The 13,888-nt window shown below is 49.7% G+C and overlaps 2 protein-coding genes across 6 annotated transcripts in view; both read right to left on the bottom strand.

Moving 5' to 3' along the window:
- ttn.2 (titin, tandem duplicate 2) overlaps positions 1-4,154 on the bottom strand; it is a 165,846-nt gene extending 161,692 nt beyond the window's left edge. For all 4 annotated transcript variants that reach the window (XM_028433819.1, XM_028433820.1, XM_028433821.1 and 1 more), the window contains exons 1-3: positions 3,939-4,154; positions 511-614; positions 32-235 (exon numbers count right to left, since the gene is read on the bottom strand). In XM_028433819.1, coding sequence (XP_028289620.1) covers positions 32-235; positions 511-601 — 295 coding nt within the window. In that variant the 5' untranslated portion in view covers positions 602-614; positions 3,939-4,154. The remainder of the gene's footprint in view (positions 1-31; positions 236-510; positions 615-3,938) is intronic.
- Positions 4,155-5,932: 1,778 nt separating this feature from the next.
- ccdc141 (coiled-coil domain containing 141) overlaps positions 5,933-13,888 on the bottom strand; it is an 18,985-nt gene continuing 11,029 nt past the window's right edge. For both annotated transcript variants that reach the window (XM_028433827.1, XM_028433828.1), the window contains exons 16-27: positions 13,866-13,888; positions 13,628-13,777; positions 10,381-10,521; positions 10,108-10,290; positions 9,846-10,029; positions 9,612-9,724; positions 9,414-9,542; positions 9,189-9,337; positions 8,738-8,993; positions 8,247-8,575; positions 6,976-8,130; positions 5,933-6,522 (exon numbers count right to left, since the gene is read on the bottom strand). The exon at positions 13,866-13,888 is cut by the window's right edge and continues 121 nt beyond it. In XM_028433827.1, the coding sequence (XP_028289628.1) occupies positions 6,312-6,522; positions 6,976-8,130; positions 8,247-8,575; positions 8,738-8,993; positions 9,189-9,337; positions 9,414-9,542; positions 9,612-9,724; positions 9,846-10,029; positions 10,108-10,290; positions 10,381-10,521; positions 13,628-13,777; positions 13,866-13,888 (3,023 nt within the window). In that variant the 3' untranslated portion in view covers positions 5,933-6,311. The remainder of the gene's footprint in view (positions 6,523-6,975; positions 8,131-8,246; positions 8,576-8,737; positions 8,994-9,188; positions 9,338-9,413; positions 9,543-9,611; positions 9,725-9,845; positions 10,030-10,107; positions 10,291-10,380; positions 10,522-13,627; positions 13,778-13,865) is intronic.

Raw genomic sequence — 13,888 nt, 5'->3', positions numbered from 1 at the left:
GGCCCAGGTGAGGCGCTCGCTCGCGGCTCACCTGTGACGAGGAGCTCGGCAGTGCTCGTGGCTTGTCCAGCGCCGTTGGTGGCTCTGACAGAAAATCTCCCGCTGTGTGCGGCAGTCACAGCGGGGATCCTCAGAACAGCGCGGCCGTCGCTGAACGAGATCTGAATGCCGGGCAGAGCGGCGGCGGAAAGAACCTGGCCATCACGGAACCAGCTCACCTCAGGAACTGGAGAACCTGCAGAGGAGGTCCGTGAGAGTTTGTGCTGTAGAACTCATACACAGCACACAGAAGGATTTCCTCTTCTTTACACAGTTAGCATAGCATAATACTACATTCAGTGTGTGTGTGCCAAGCTAAGCTAAACATGACAGGATATAAAAACAGGAAAATCAGCATCACTAACAGCCATTAGGTGGCCATCTTTTCCTGCTTCTGGATTTATGCTAAGCTAGGATAAGCATGGATCTGTCCGGGCTGTAATGATTTCTAGAATCACTTTGTTTTCTTACCACTAACTTGAGCCTCGAACGTGGCGGCACTACCCTCAAGTGCCACGACGCTCTGAAGCGGCTGTGTGAATGTCGGCGCCTGTGTTGACATGTTGGTCGGCACCCTGAGAATAAACGAGACAAAAACCAACCAGAGTTATTTCATGAAGGTCAAACAGCAGCATTTATCCATGTACACACACACAGAGGTACCACACACCAACAATGAGAATAAACATGGAGACGTGTGTCCTTGGGCAAGGCACACACCAAAATGATTTTATTATTTTCTTGAGAGAAGCAAAATCCTGGCTTTTAGAAAACCAGCGTTGTACACACTGATATTATTATTTTAATATTGATAGTACTTGTATACATTCTATTAACTGTTGTATTGTGTATGCCTTTGTATAGAAGTGTTCTTAGCTTTTTTATGTATATACATACAGATGTTCTTAATCTCCTCTTATGATTATAAGTAAGATGTATGATATTGATAAATGTATGATGTGATTGTTGTAGCGGGACTACAGATGGAAATTAGCTTGTGAGCTACAATCTGGTACAAGCATCTCTGTTCTTTTGAGCTTAATGTTATTGTACATTGTCCCAATAAATAAACTCAAACTCAAACTTTACCCGCATAGCCTCCAGTGTACTCACTGGGGTATGGTGCTCTTTGCTGAGCTGCCTTAATTTCCCCATTGTGGGACTAATAAAGGTTTCTTAAAGTTTCCACACACACACAGACACACACAGACAGACACACACAGACACACACACTGTGTCCACAGAGCTGAAAACACTGAAAACAGGAATGTGTGTGAACAGATGTGTGCAGTTCACACACAGATATACTCCAACAATCCAGCTGAAGCTGGGCCAGACGTGTATCAGAGCATTAGACCGTCTGTATTCAGATGATCTGTGGCTCCTGTCTGAGCAGATGTACTGCGGGTTTCAGACAGACTCCCCTTCAAGGTGCCTTTATTGATACTCTGGTGTTTGTGTAGTGGTGTGAATTCACTAAAACCACCACACAGGAATCACACTGAGACATCAGAGCATGAGGATTAAACCCTGAAATGTCAAACAGCGATAAACACTGAAGTTATCATCAAAATATCAGCCATCAGCCAATAACATGGAAAAATGTGTCACAGAGGACACAGCGATGACATCAGTGAGCATATTAAAGGGTCAGTACATCTGCTCTGATGTCTCAGCACTGGTCAAAGAGGAGGAGCCTTACTCCATCTTGATATGTAGACCATCACAGGACAGGCTTCATGTCGCTGCAGTTATTCTGAGGAACAGAAGGAAGGAGCTCCGATCTGTACGGTGTGTTTTAATTAGAGAGAATACTTAGCTGTCCTCCTGGGGACAGTCTTAACACTATCATGACCAAACAACACATATGGCCAACAGAAGTCCACACTCCGACCCCTCAGCGAGGCCTTTTGTTCACAGGGCTGTGATCACATGGCACTAAGGAAGGAAGAACATGTGGCTGGAACAGAACGCAGAGATAAGCTCTGAAAACAGGCCGGGTGTGAAAACTGACACGCTGACAGCGCCGCCTGCTGGGTTTATTTCAGGGGAAGATCAAGGCTCCGCGGAGTCTGGCTGATAAACCTGCAGCCGATCCAGCAGCTGTCGGAGCTGCTCTCTGTCACAGCAGCTTCACAGTCTCTCATCAACATGTTTCATTTTACAAACCTTTGCTTTTCAGGCTTTAGTTTAAACTAAGACCTCTCTGCAGCGCCCCCTGCTGTGTGGAGCAGAAACAGACGGCTCTCACTTCCAGAACTACATAAAACACAGTCCACCTGAGATCCAACCAGAACATGGAAATATTCAGCATTAAAGCAGCTGCTGCAGTGAAAGCAACACAACAGCTGCTCACAAACACCTTCTACAGTCTGACAACACAAACACCTTCTACAGTCTGACAACACAAACACCTTCTACAGTCTGACAACACAAACACCCAGAGCCACAGCAGCTGCACTAACACACCCACAGGTCTGCTTCAGTCTTTGTGGTGACTGACATGAAGTCGCCTGATACAGACGGGGCTTTGTCCTGAAGTGGTGTGGAAGTTGTTTTCTTACTCATTTAGACCCAGGTCCAGTTCAGATCCTTTACCTGATTCATCACATGACCTTTCACTCAAATGGAGTTCTGTGTTGATCGAACAGTCAGAAGCAACAGACAGCAGCTGTGTGACTGAGCAGAGCTTTCAGGTCTAAACACGCACAAATCACACTTTAAAGTCGGACATGTTATGTGTTAAAGGTCGGTCAGCTGACAGGAAGTGGAGAGCTTCTCAGGAAACATTCTGCTGAAATCACTCCCCTGCTCCCACATGGGAGTTTAGGTAGGCACCATGTAGAAAACTCATTGAAAATATTTCCAGACCTTTCAGACTCCACCTCCCTCATTTTCTGCTCTGATCTCTGCTGATCTTATCTAGACACAGTGGGTCATGGTACATTCCTTACACTGGTCATTACTTTCCTAAAACAACTTCCGTTCCATGGTAGTGACCACTGGATGGATTTCAGGATGCACTGTGGGATACATTGAGAGCCCTATAAGGACAGCCTGAGTCTGACATTTTCCATGGAGTTCTTCCTCTACTCTGCACTTTTATTCAGAATCAGAAATACTTTATTGATCCCAGCAGGAAATTGCTTCCATTCCTCCACAGGTCAGAAAAGATGCTGAACTCTGAGTTACTGTGAAAAACAACATGGCACTAAAATAACCTGTGAAGAGGCCGCTCTGATTTTTTATAATAATCCTTGAGTAAAATGTGTCATTAGTGCTGTCAGATCCAGCGTGTTTAGATGTTTGATTGATTTACAGAAGCATCATTTTATGTTTACCACATGAACTGAAACTTTATCTGCACACATTATGAATCGAGCTTAAATTTGGAGGTCAATGCATCTGGAAACAAAACCACAACCAAACTGAAAACAGTCCACTGATCAATCCATCATCAGTCCATCATCTGAGGCCTGCTGCTTCATGGGAGCACAATGCATCTCTGCAGCACTAAAAATACCGGCCAGCTGTTCTCTGCCTTCCAAAATAAAAGCCTCACTGAGGCTCACTGTCACTTCCTCCCCTCACCGCTCTGTGGGGGGGCAGCTAACACAGGACACCAGCACTAAAAATAGCCCACCCCGCACCCACACACACCTCGGTGTGATTGACAGGCACCATGTGGTGCATATCTGGAGGAACTGATAGCCCCGCTGCTGATTCCCTTAAAAAGCCATCAGCGCCGGCTGAGGTCCACTCTGATGCTCTCAGCAGCTATTCTGGGACGGCCCATTCTCACCTTCAGCTGAGGGTCCTCTGAAAACAGGCCCAAACCTGCCCGCACTCAGGTGGGAGCCCGTCAGTCAGCACACACACAAAGGTTCACACACACTTACTTGTCTACACAAGGATGCCAGTGAAGCCCAGAGCCGGGCGGCCTCTAGAGTCTGTATCCAGAAAACGTGCTCAGAAAATCCAAACGGAGAACAGCTGAGAAGGAACCTCCGAAAAAAACAAAACTACAGGCCGCACGCCGTGTAGTTCTGTTTTTCCTCCAGACAGCAGTCCCTCCAGCCGAGGCGTCCAGGCCGGGAACGCTGACTCTGCTCAGAGCAACCAGCCGCCCGGCGGGGGCCTTTATACCATGCTGACATCACAGGGGGCTCGGAGCCTCATTGGTCAGCCCCATACACAGCTGCAGGGGATCATGGGAGGGATCTTTATGCAACTAGTCACACCTGCCAGCTGCTTCACCCAGCAGAGAGTTTACTGGTGATCATTAAACAGAAAGCAGCAGAGTCACCAACATACCCCCCATAAGAAAAGCTTCAATACACTTCAATGAACAGTTTACAACATTAACCCCGATGCTTCATGTTCTTTAAACTGGAGACTCCATTCAGATTCTTTATGACTGACCCCTCGCCATCAATCAGTCATACATGTATATAATATCTGGCAGCTGTACTTTACACGACCAAACAGGCCCCGCCCACTGGTCCAGCTTCGAGTCAGTAAACATGGAGACTGCGCTCTGTCACAGGCCGTCAGAACTGATCTGTGATGTCTGCCTGTGTGGTTCCAGTCCACAGGAAAGACTTTGGATCAATGCTGCTCTGTGGGAGGTCACATGACGCCATGCACGCCATCTCTGACGTTCAGGAGCTGCAGAGATTTCATTCACTCAGTGGAGGGCGGCACGTTTGAAATGTGACCAGACTGACTCCAACAAGTGAGGGAAATGATCACCCCTGAAACGGCGTTGAGTCACACGGGCGGCCAGCAGCAGAACTCTCTGACATCACTTCCTGTCTGCGGCGAATCATGAAGACAAGCATCAGACTGAAAGGAACCTAAAAGCAGACACAGCCTCAGGTCAACTGAACACTGACTCACCAGGTTTCCCAGCATGCATCTGGTGCTTCCTATGTGCTCGTGTCATGACCGCAGACAGGCCAATCAGGCCGCTGCTCACACAGCACTGACAGAGCTGCTCCTGTCAATCAAACGGCCTGGGGGCTCCACACAGACCAGTGTCCCCCCATGACTCTGAAGGAGAGCTTCAACACTGGAACCTTTACTGGGCCGAGCTCCGCTTTCACATACTGTGTTCGGTACGTTTATCCGTCTAAAGTATCCGAATACTTTAACTTTACTTATCAACTGCATAAACATACTGACCAGAACATACATGCCAGGGGTTACATCACATGTTTAACCCGTGTGTTCCAGAATGAGTCCAACATGAACAGATCCAGGCCGTCTGGGTTTAAGAATCATTTCCCAAGAGTTATGAAAGAATCTGACAGTTTTGTTCAGATTATCATTTAATCAAAATAATAAATAGAATAAATAAAAGCATCAATGGGTACATTTGTATATTTTATCATTATATGGACTTTTACAAACATCGCGCACTGTTAGTGACGTCAGCGACATGTGTCGGTTTAGCGGCTTTAAGCTAGCAGCCTCGGCGAGCTACAGGCTTCTTTACAAACGTATTTATCGTTGGAAACACTCACCTGTTCTCCAGGTACACACCGGTTTCACCGCAAACATCTCGCTTTAATGAAGGCCCGGTTCTGTTCAGTGCTTTCTGTGTTGGTTCGGTTCCGGTCACTTACCGATGACCGCGGAGAATTCACACACTGCGCGGCAGCTACCGGAGCTGGTGACCGGGACGTTTGAATATCAATAAAAAAAACACGATGTTTCAAAAACGTCACCGGAATCGTTACTTTAACACACCGTACGGGTTAACGTCGCATTTTTCCTACATCCAGAGCGCCCCCTGTGGGACGGGAGGTCCTCACCTGTGACTTGGTGACATCATCAAAACGGCTGCTGTGAATAAACGGGCTGGAGGAGAACAGAGGAACAACTACCAGAATAAAAGACAAACACCAAGTCCCTTTATTCATCCGCTTTATGGTGCTTTGAACCAGACCATTCATTTATAACAGCTGATCACAGTGTGAGACACTAGCTGTGTCCCAGCTCAGGGGCTGCAGGCCTGGAAGGACAGTCTGCAGAAGTGTGTTCCTCAAACACCTAGACCTGGTCTGTGGAAGACATCCGGATATGCTGCTCCTGTTGCCTAGCAACCTGCAGCTGAGCCTAACAATTAAGCATCGTAAAAAGGACGCAATGGGTCCTGGGAAGGAGGCTTTAAAATGTGACCCTGACCCTGCTGCCCTGTGCCCTTCAAAGAAGCAGCCGCTGAACTGATCCACAGCTTCTGATGCCGCCTGCAGTGATGAGCTGAGTATTCAGAGTAGAATGAGGTAGAGCAGCCACAGCAGGACGCACAGGGTACCAAACCAGGTCTCCACACTGATGATGTCCAACACTTCCCCCACCAGCCACCTGTCCCCACTCCCCTCTGAGTCAGGTGGCTTAGGGACACACAGGAAGTGTCCCCCGTCCCTGCAGGGCAGCGCTGGGCCCGAGCTGCGAGCTGACACCTCTTCATCTTTAAACCTGGAGCAACCATGATGACAGGAAGTCAGACAGGAAGCACTGTCAGCCTTAGCCATGGACACCCACGGACAGCCATGGACAGCCATGGACAGCCATGGACAGCCAGACTGCAGGTGTGTGTGGACTGTGTATCATAAACAAAACAATTCAAACTGCACTGTAACATTAACACAAGTCTGACCAACACACACATCTGACCACCAGCCAATCACAGAGCAGCACACAGCAGGTCAGAGCCTACGGCTGCCAATCAGCTCTGACTCAGACAGCAGTGACTTTATTTAGTGCTTCCTACAGCTGTCATTACAAAAGAAGCATGAGTCAGGAGTGTGAGGGTTAAACATCAAGCGGATTAGCATTAGGTTAGCATTAGGTTAGCATTACTGCAGGTGTGAATGGTAATAATCTGGTTAATCTTGTGTGTTATTGTGGAGCTGGTTGTATGCTACCCACCAGATGAGCGTGGGCTCTGGGTGTCCTGTCACCTCCACCTCTAGCGTCACTGGAGACCCCCCCATGACGGTCGCTCCAGACAGAGGCCTGGTGAAGCAGGGAGGCCCAGGTCTAGAGGCCTTTTCTTGAGGAAGAGACTCTGCCTGTGGAGTAGGAGCAGGAATGGCAGGCCCCTGGATCTGAGGGGTGAGTTTGATCTCCTCCCGGATGGCCATGGGCACACAAATGTCTGGGTCCTGGTCTGGAGTTAGTAGATGAGGTGGAGAGGAAGGGGGTGTGACATGCGGGTTAGCCTGCTGAGCCAAAGCTTGGTTCTGCACCTCAGGATGAAGAGGTGCAGCTGAGGCAGGGCTGATGGGAGTCATGCCAGGATCATGCACACACTCCTGGACACAGGTGGAGGTCAAAGACTTATTGAAGGTGCAGACTGCCCGGTAGCTCTGCTCTCTGCTTAATGTTTTGCTACTAATGGCACAGCTGTGAGCGCTGACACAGTGTGGCTCTGGATGAACAGGGGCGTGGAGCTCAGGTAGATCTCCCCCATTTTCTGGATCTGACTTGAGAGTGCTGCTGGTTTGTGGCACACTGCAGTGACTGCCTGACGGGAGCAACTGGCAGCGAACCGTTGGTTGAGTGACAGGTGAGGTTGTGGTCAGGCTGCTGTTTTGGGTTGTGGATGATGAGGACACCTCTTTCCTGGTTTGGGAGGAAGGTGAATCCCGATCAAAGCCAGGCCTGGAATCTGGGTAAGGCTGTGAAAGACTGCTATCTTGAAGGAGTGTCAAGCTTGTTTGGAGGCAGACCGCAGAGGACTGGCAGACACCCTTCACTTGTGAAAGGGTGCTATCTGCGTGGAGAACAGAACCTGGGTCACTTTGTGGTAGGACCTTACCCTGGGGTAAGTGAGTGTCCACAGGAAGGGATGGGTGGTGAACAGTCGATGTTGTTGTGATGCTGCTGCTGCTCTGAGGTGTGGAAACTCTGTCTTTGCTGGTTTGTGAGGGGGGCATGTCCTGATCAGGAACATGGTGACCCATGTTGGAAGAGCTGTCTGGAGCTTTGCTCTTCTGGACCGGGTCAGATCCAGAGCAGGCCTGGAAGCCGTCAGCACTCTGAAGGAAGTTGGCTGCACTGGTCTCCTGGAGCATGAGGATGCTGTGAAAGAAGACACATAACAACAGTGACCAGGATCCCGGATGTCTACATGTTGAGCATAATCTGAGCTGTGGCTGCGGTCAGTCTGTGCCAACAGCTCCTTCACTGACACAGACCTTGTGCTACTGCAGCGGGGGGGATGAGTTGGACGACTCTCTGACTGGCTGGACTCTTTCTGTTGGCGGCCTGTACCGGTGCTAGCCCTGGCTGGTTCTGGCAGCGACTGGTATTGGTGGTTGTTCTGGCTGATGTGGATGCTGTGGGAGCTGAAACAGAAGCCATCCTCCACATCTGATGGGATCATGTTGGACTCCGGCGTCTCTGCTAGTGGGGGCAGGGAGATGTCGTCAGGTGATGCACACTCATACTCATCATTAGACAGACTATCATCTGTCATCACTTCCTGTTGGTGCTCTGCCTCCGACTGGCGTCCTGCTGATGCATCCTGGGTATGAAAGGGTTCAGACTGATCAATCACAGCAGCTGGTTTTACACTTGGTCCATATTTACAGAGCTACAAATGTGCTTATTGTTTGAAATGTGGGATAATCTATGTGGAAAGTAAAAGATCTGAAATGGATGCTCGGGGACCTCCTCAGGAACTGACCTGTGGTGACGTGGGGTGTGATTCGCATGCAGTAGAGCCGGCCCGCTGTCCCTCTTCTTTCCCCTGAAACTCACGCTGTGTGTCAGAGAAAGAGGGACCGATCACCGATGGAGGGAGAGTGGCCTGATGCTCAGAACCAGCAGGCTGGATCTGGCTGCAGATGGTGTGGACGTGACGGTTAGCCTCCCCCGGGGAGCAGGAGGGGCTGAAGGTATGGGTGGAGCAGAAGGAGGTGGAGACACTCTCGCTGTGTCGTCTGTGGTTGGGAGACCAGCGCCACCATGAGGTTCACATTTATAGTTCCACAACAACAACTACAGGATGGACTATAGAGAGTTTCCTTCTCAGAACCAGAGCACATCATCACATCAACACTCAAAACGTATTGGCCTGGGAGGTCATGTGAAGATCACAGGGTCTATCCTCTGAGAAGCAGAATGTTGGTACCAACCTGCTCACTGCTGCTCTGTCCGCCTCCTGACTCTGGCTCCTCTGTAACGGAGGCTTCCTATTGGCTGCAGTCTGCCTCTTCACAGATACCTCCTTCCCATCGTGCTCAGTCGTCAGTTCGGGGGTGTGGCCTGTCTCCTTCAGCTCACTCTGGAGGCACCGCAGACGTTTCATATCAGTACACTGCAGTGATCCTGGGTTCTGTGTGTGCTGGGATCGTGTTTACCATGTCAGCAGCTTCATGTGAGCTGCGGTTATCTTTCTGTTCCTTCATCACCTTATCCTCCTCCTCGGTCTCTGTCTTGTCTACTTCCTCCACCTCCTCCTCTTCCTTGTTCTCCTTCAGACTCTCCAGCTGGAAACACCACACTGAGATTATCGTGTTGCATTAAACAAAGTGTGTAACTTTTTCAAATTGTGGCACCTTCAGTTTGGCCTCCAGCTCCATCAGGCTGTCGCTCAGCTCTTTGATGGACTCCACCATCTCTGAGTGCTTACCGACCGTTCTCTCGATGCACCGTCGCCCTTCCTCCACCCCTGAAACAAAGAGCTATTAAAGCCCTCAGAATACAGGAACGTTCACCACATGAGCCGTTCTCAATTTAAGGTTTGTCCAAAACTGCCCTAAGAGCACCAGGCCCGGCTGTAGACCACCCACCGTGCACTCTGACGGCGAGCTCGGTGATCTGATGGATCCTCTCCTCCTGCTGAGGAACCGTCGGCCACACAAACTTCTCAAACTGCCGGTACAGGACAGAGACGGCTTCTGTGCTGCGACACTCCAAGGAAAACTTCCCAACTCGGGCGATGGTCGCACCTGCCTCCTCACACCAGAACTGGTACTGTAACCCACACACAGCATGTGTAAGCCTTCCACTGATTACAAAGTACAACAGTAACTGAGTCCATGTCTCCATCACCTCCTCCATGGCCTGCTGCAGTCTGAAGGTCATGTCCAGAGTTTTTCGGTGCTCTCTGACACTTCGCTCTAACTCTCCCATCTGCCTCTGCAGCTCGTTGGTGATGTCTTCCATCTCCCGGGCCACGCCCCCAACCTCAGACCCCAGCTGGGCCATGACACCCTGCACACGCTGCCTGAGTACCTGCAGGACCAGACAGAACCCAGTGAGACTGTACCACCATCAAACGACAACATGTGAATCCTCTCTGATCAGGTGACACTCTGGTCGCACCTGCAGTTTCTCCTCGTACAGCTCCACCTGCTGCAGCTGGTTCCTGACAGCCTTCATGTTCCTGGTCTTGTCGTTCCTCTTCAGGTAGTTGAACCTGAGGTTACCGAAACGTTTCTTCAGCTCCTTAAAGGAGTCGCGCAGCTGGAAAATTAAACACAAAGAAGATAAACGTCACAAATCCAATAGCCAGACTTAGTGTCTCCGCAGTCCTTGGCTGTGAAGATGATGTCCCCTCAGCAAGAACCACTAGGACGAGCTTTTGAATTTCCAACGAGCGCCCCCATCAGGTCATTCTGCATGCTGTGTTGTGTTGTGCCATGTTGTGTTGTGTTGTGTTGTGCCGTGTTGTGTTGTGTTGTGCTGTGTTGTGCCATGTTGTGTTGTGTTGTGCCATGTTGTGTTGTGTTGTGCCGCGTTGTGTTGTGTTGTGCTGTGTTGTGTTGTGTTGTGTTGTGCCGTGTTGTGTTGTGCCACATTGTGTTGTGTTGTGCTGTGTTGTGCCATGTTGTGCTGTGTTGTGTTGTGTTGTGTTGTGTTGTGTTGTGTTGTGTTGTGTTGTGTTGTGTTGTGTTGTGTTGTGTTGTGTTGTGCCGTGTTATGTTGTGTTGTGCTGTGTTGTGCCGTGTTGTGTTGTGCTGTGCCGTGTTGTGTTGTGCCGTGTTGTGTTGTACTGTGTTGTGTTGTGCTGTGCCGTGTTGTGTTGTGTTGTACCGTGTTGTGTTGTGCTGTGTTGTGTTGTGTTGTACCGTGTTGTGCCGTGTTGTGTTGTGTTGTGCCGTGTTGTGCTGTGTTGTGTTGTGTTGTGCCGTGTTGTGCCGTGTTGTGTTGTGTTGTGTTGTGTTGTGCTGTGCCGTGTTGTGCTGTGTTGTGTTGTGCTGTGTTGTGTTGTGCCGTGTTGTGTTGTGCCGTGTTGTGTTGTGTTGTGCCATGTTGTGTTGTGTTGTGTTGTGCCGTGTTGTGTTGTGTTGTGCCGTGTTGTGTTGTGTTGTGTTGTGCCATGTTCTGTTGTGTTGTGCCGCGTTGTGTTGTGTTGTGCCGTGTTGTGTTGTGTTGTGTTGTGCTGTGTTGTGTTGTGCTGTGTTGTGTTGTGCCGTGTTGTGTTGTGCCGTGTTGTGTTGTGTTGTGCCGTGTTGTGTTGTTTTGTGCTGTGCTGTGCTGTGTTGTGTTGTGTTGTGTTGTGCCGTGTTGTGTTGTGTTGTGTTGTGCTGTGCTGTGCTGTGCTGTGCTGTGCTGTGCTGTGCTGTGCTGTGTTGTGCCGTGTTGTGTTGTGTTGTGCTGTGCTGTGTTGTGTTGTGTTGTGTTGTGCTGTGTTGTGCCGTGTTGTGCTGTGTTGTGCCGTGTTGTGCTGTGCTGTGCTGTGCTGTGCTGTGCTGTGTTGTGTTGTGTCTTGTGTACATAGTATCTTTGCTCAGAACATTCAGCTGGGTTTTCGGGCAGCGTGTTGCTCACAGACGGAGCTTTGAGCCTTGATGAGGTTATTTTTAGAGCAGCCGGACATTTTGGCCTCTGGTGGAGGATCGGCGGTGTCGGGTGGCTCGTCTGTCAGCTGAGGACAGCTGAGCCAGAGAAACACTAATCCACACTGAGACACTGTTGCCCATTAGCTTAGCAGGTCCAACAAGGAGGGATCACTGCTCCAGAATCAGTCTGCTGGGGAAACCCAGGATGAGGTCCGGAATAACAGAGGTCATCTGTGTGAGTAGACAGAATGTACCAGGAGGTACATGATGAAGTGTGATTGTTATTAAACTACCAGAAAGTACCAATGAGTAACTACTGTACACTAAAGGCTCACGTATGGCCTGCAGGTTGCCGTGAACCAGTCCAAAGCACCACAAAGTGACAAACAACTTCCAACAGAGAATCACACAACACGACACACAGCAGCATCCCACAAAGGACTGATTATACCAAGGATATCCCCAGAGAGAGGTACCTGTCCTCCAGGATCAGAGGGCTGCTGAGTGTAGAGCAGTAAAGAAGCTAACACTCCCCACTGATCACTCAGATCTGACACTAACTTAGAATATGCCTGAAGAACCAATCAGAGGTAAGTGTCCAAGAACTCAGGAAACACTGCAGGGAAGCTTGCTCTGACTTTAGCAGACATGTCCTGAACACACAGGCCACTGTCTGCAACATCATCAGACCAATGAGGTGACCTTAGTCATGTGACCAACCGAGCCAAAGGGCAGGTGTAAACACATTTATACACAATTTGACCAGAGGACCCCTGCTGCTAAAATGAAAGACATTAAAACATCATCATCATAGTGACGCCCCCGTCTCTCAGAGCTCTGCGGCTCCCTGTGGGTTCTTCAAGTGATCCACGAATAACATCATCAACAACAAATGCCCTCCAGGTGACTCAGCCGTCATCTGACTTTCAGCCGAGACACGTCGGCCCTGTTCCCTCCAAACTGGCCCGTTAATGGTTTCCATGACAACCTGACTCAAGCTCAGCAGGACCTCACGAGATCAAGCAGAGCAGCTGAGGCGAATGACCAACAAGGCAGCAAGACACGTGTATAAAATGCTAAGCTAACGCAGCTGCGTTAGTGGACTGTGTCCAGCCTGGTGTTATGGTGTTGGGACAGCATGCCTCCCCCTGGTGGTGAAGCAGCTCCACATGGTTCATCTCTGATGCAGGTTTCAGCCATAGAGCGTATATAGAAGTGGCGCACAGCACCAGGTGCATGATGGGGAATACCCATCGCCTGACTCGGGCTGTATTTTTGCTGTGACCCCTCTCTCACACCGCAGCTGCTCTTCAGTGACTTAGCAGACTGAACCAGGAGGAAACCTTCACAGGTTCACCAGCAGGGGGCACCAACATGTCAGAGTCAGGAATTCATTCAGCAGCTGCAGGTTTTCACTTTACAGAACAACTGTTGTTGACATCGGATTGGATCCAGCCTCCAGGGACTGAAGGGTTAAATTCATATGGAAATATGTAAACTCACCTCAACCTGACAGTCCTCAGGACAGAGGCCTTTGAATGTCATTCATCTTCTGCTGCTCACACTGAACAACCAGCGCCCTGTTGCTGAGTTCGGTCTGATGCACAGAGCCACGTGTTGACCTGGGACTCACCATTTATCTCATATTGACTTATTTCAGTTTCTCTGAATCGTATAATTCTGACTTTTTCTTGTTTTATCTTTTCTCCCTTTGTGTCTGTATTAATTAAAGTAAGTGGTTACGCTGTTGGTCAAGTAGCTGTGATGTCATCAGTGCTGAGCTGTACCTGTGTGATGTCATCATGCAGGAGGCGGGTCAGCCGCTCTCTGCAGAGTTTTTCTTCCCGTTGAGCCGCTTCCTTCAGCCACGAGACACGCAGGGAGTCCAGAGAGAGAAGACGAGCCTCCAGCTGTCCCACCTGGAAACCAGCCCAGCCCTGACGGAGCCCAGAGGAGAAGTCAGGTTTTAAAAAGCCTCCAGTATGCAGCCACATATGGTGTGTGTGTGTGTGTGTGTGTGTGTACGCTGTGTGTGACGGCGGTGCAGA

Source organism: Parambassis ranga, chromosome 21 (genome assembly GCF_900634625.1).
Source record: "Parambassis ranga chromosome 21, fParRan2.1, whole genome shotgun sequence".
NCBI classification, from domain to species: domain Eukaryota; kingdom Metazoa; phylum Chordata; class Actinopteri; family Ambassidae; genus Parambassis; species Parambassis ranga.
The sequence above is the reverse complement of the archived record's forward strand: the minus strand, read 5'-3'. Positions and strand labels throughout refer to the sequence as shown.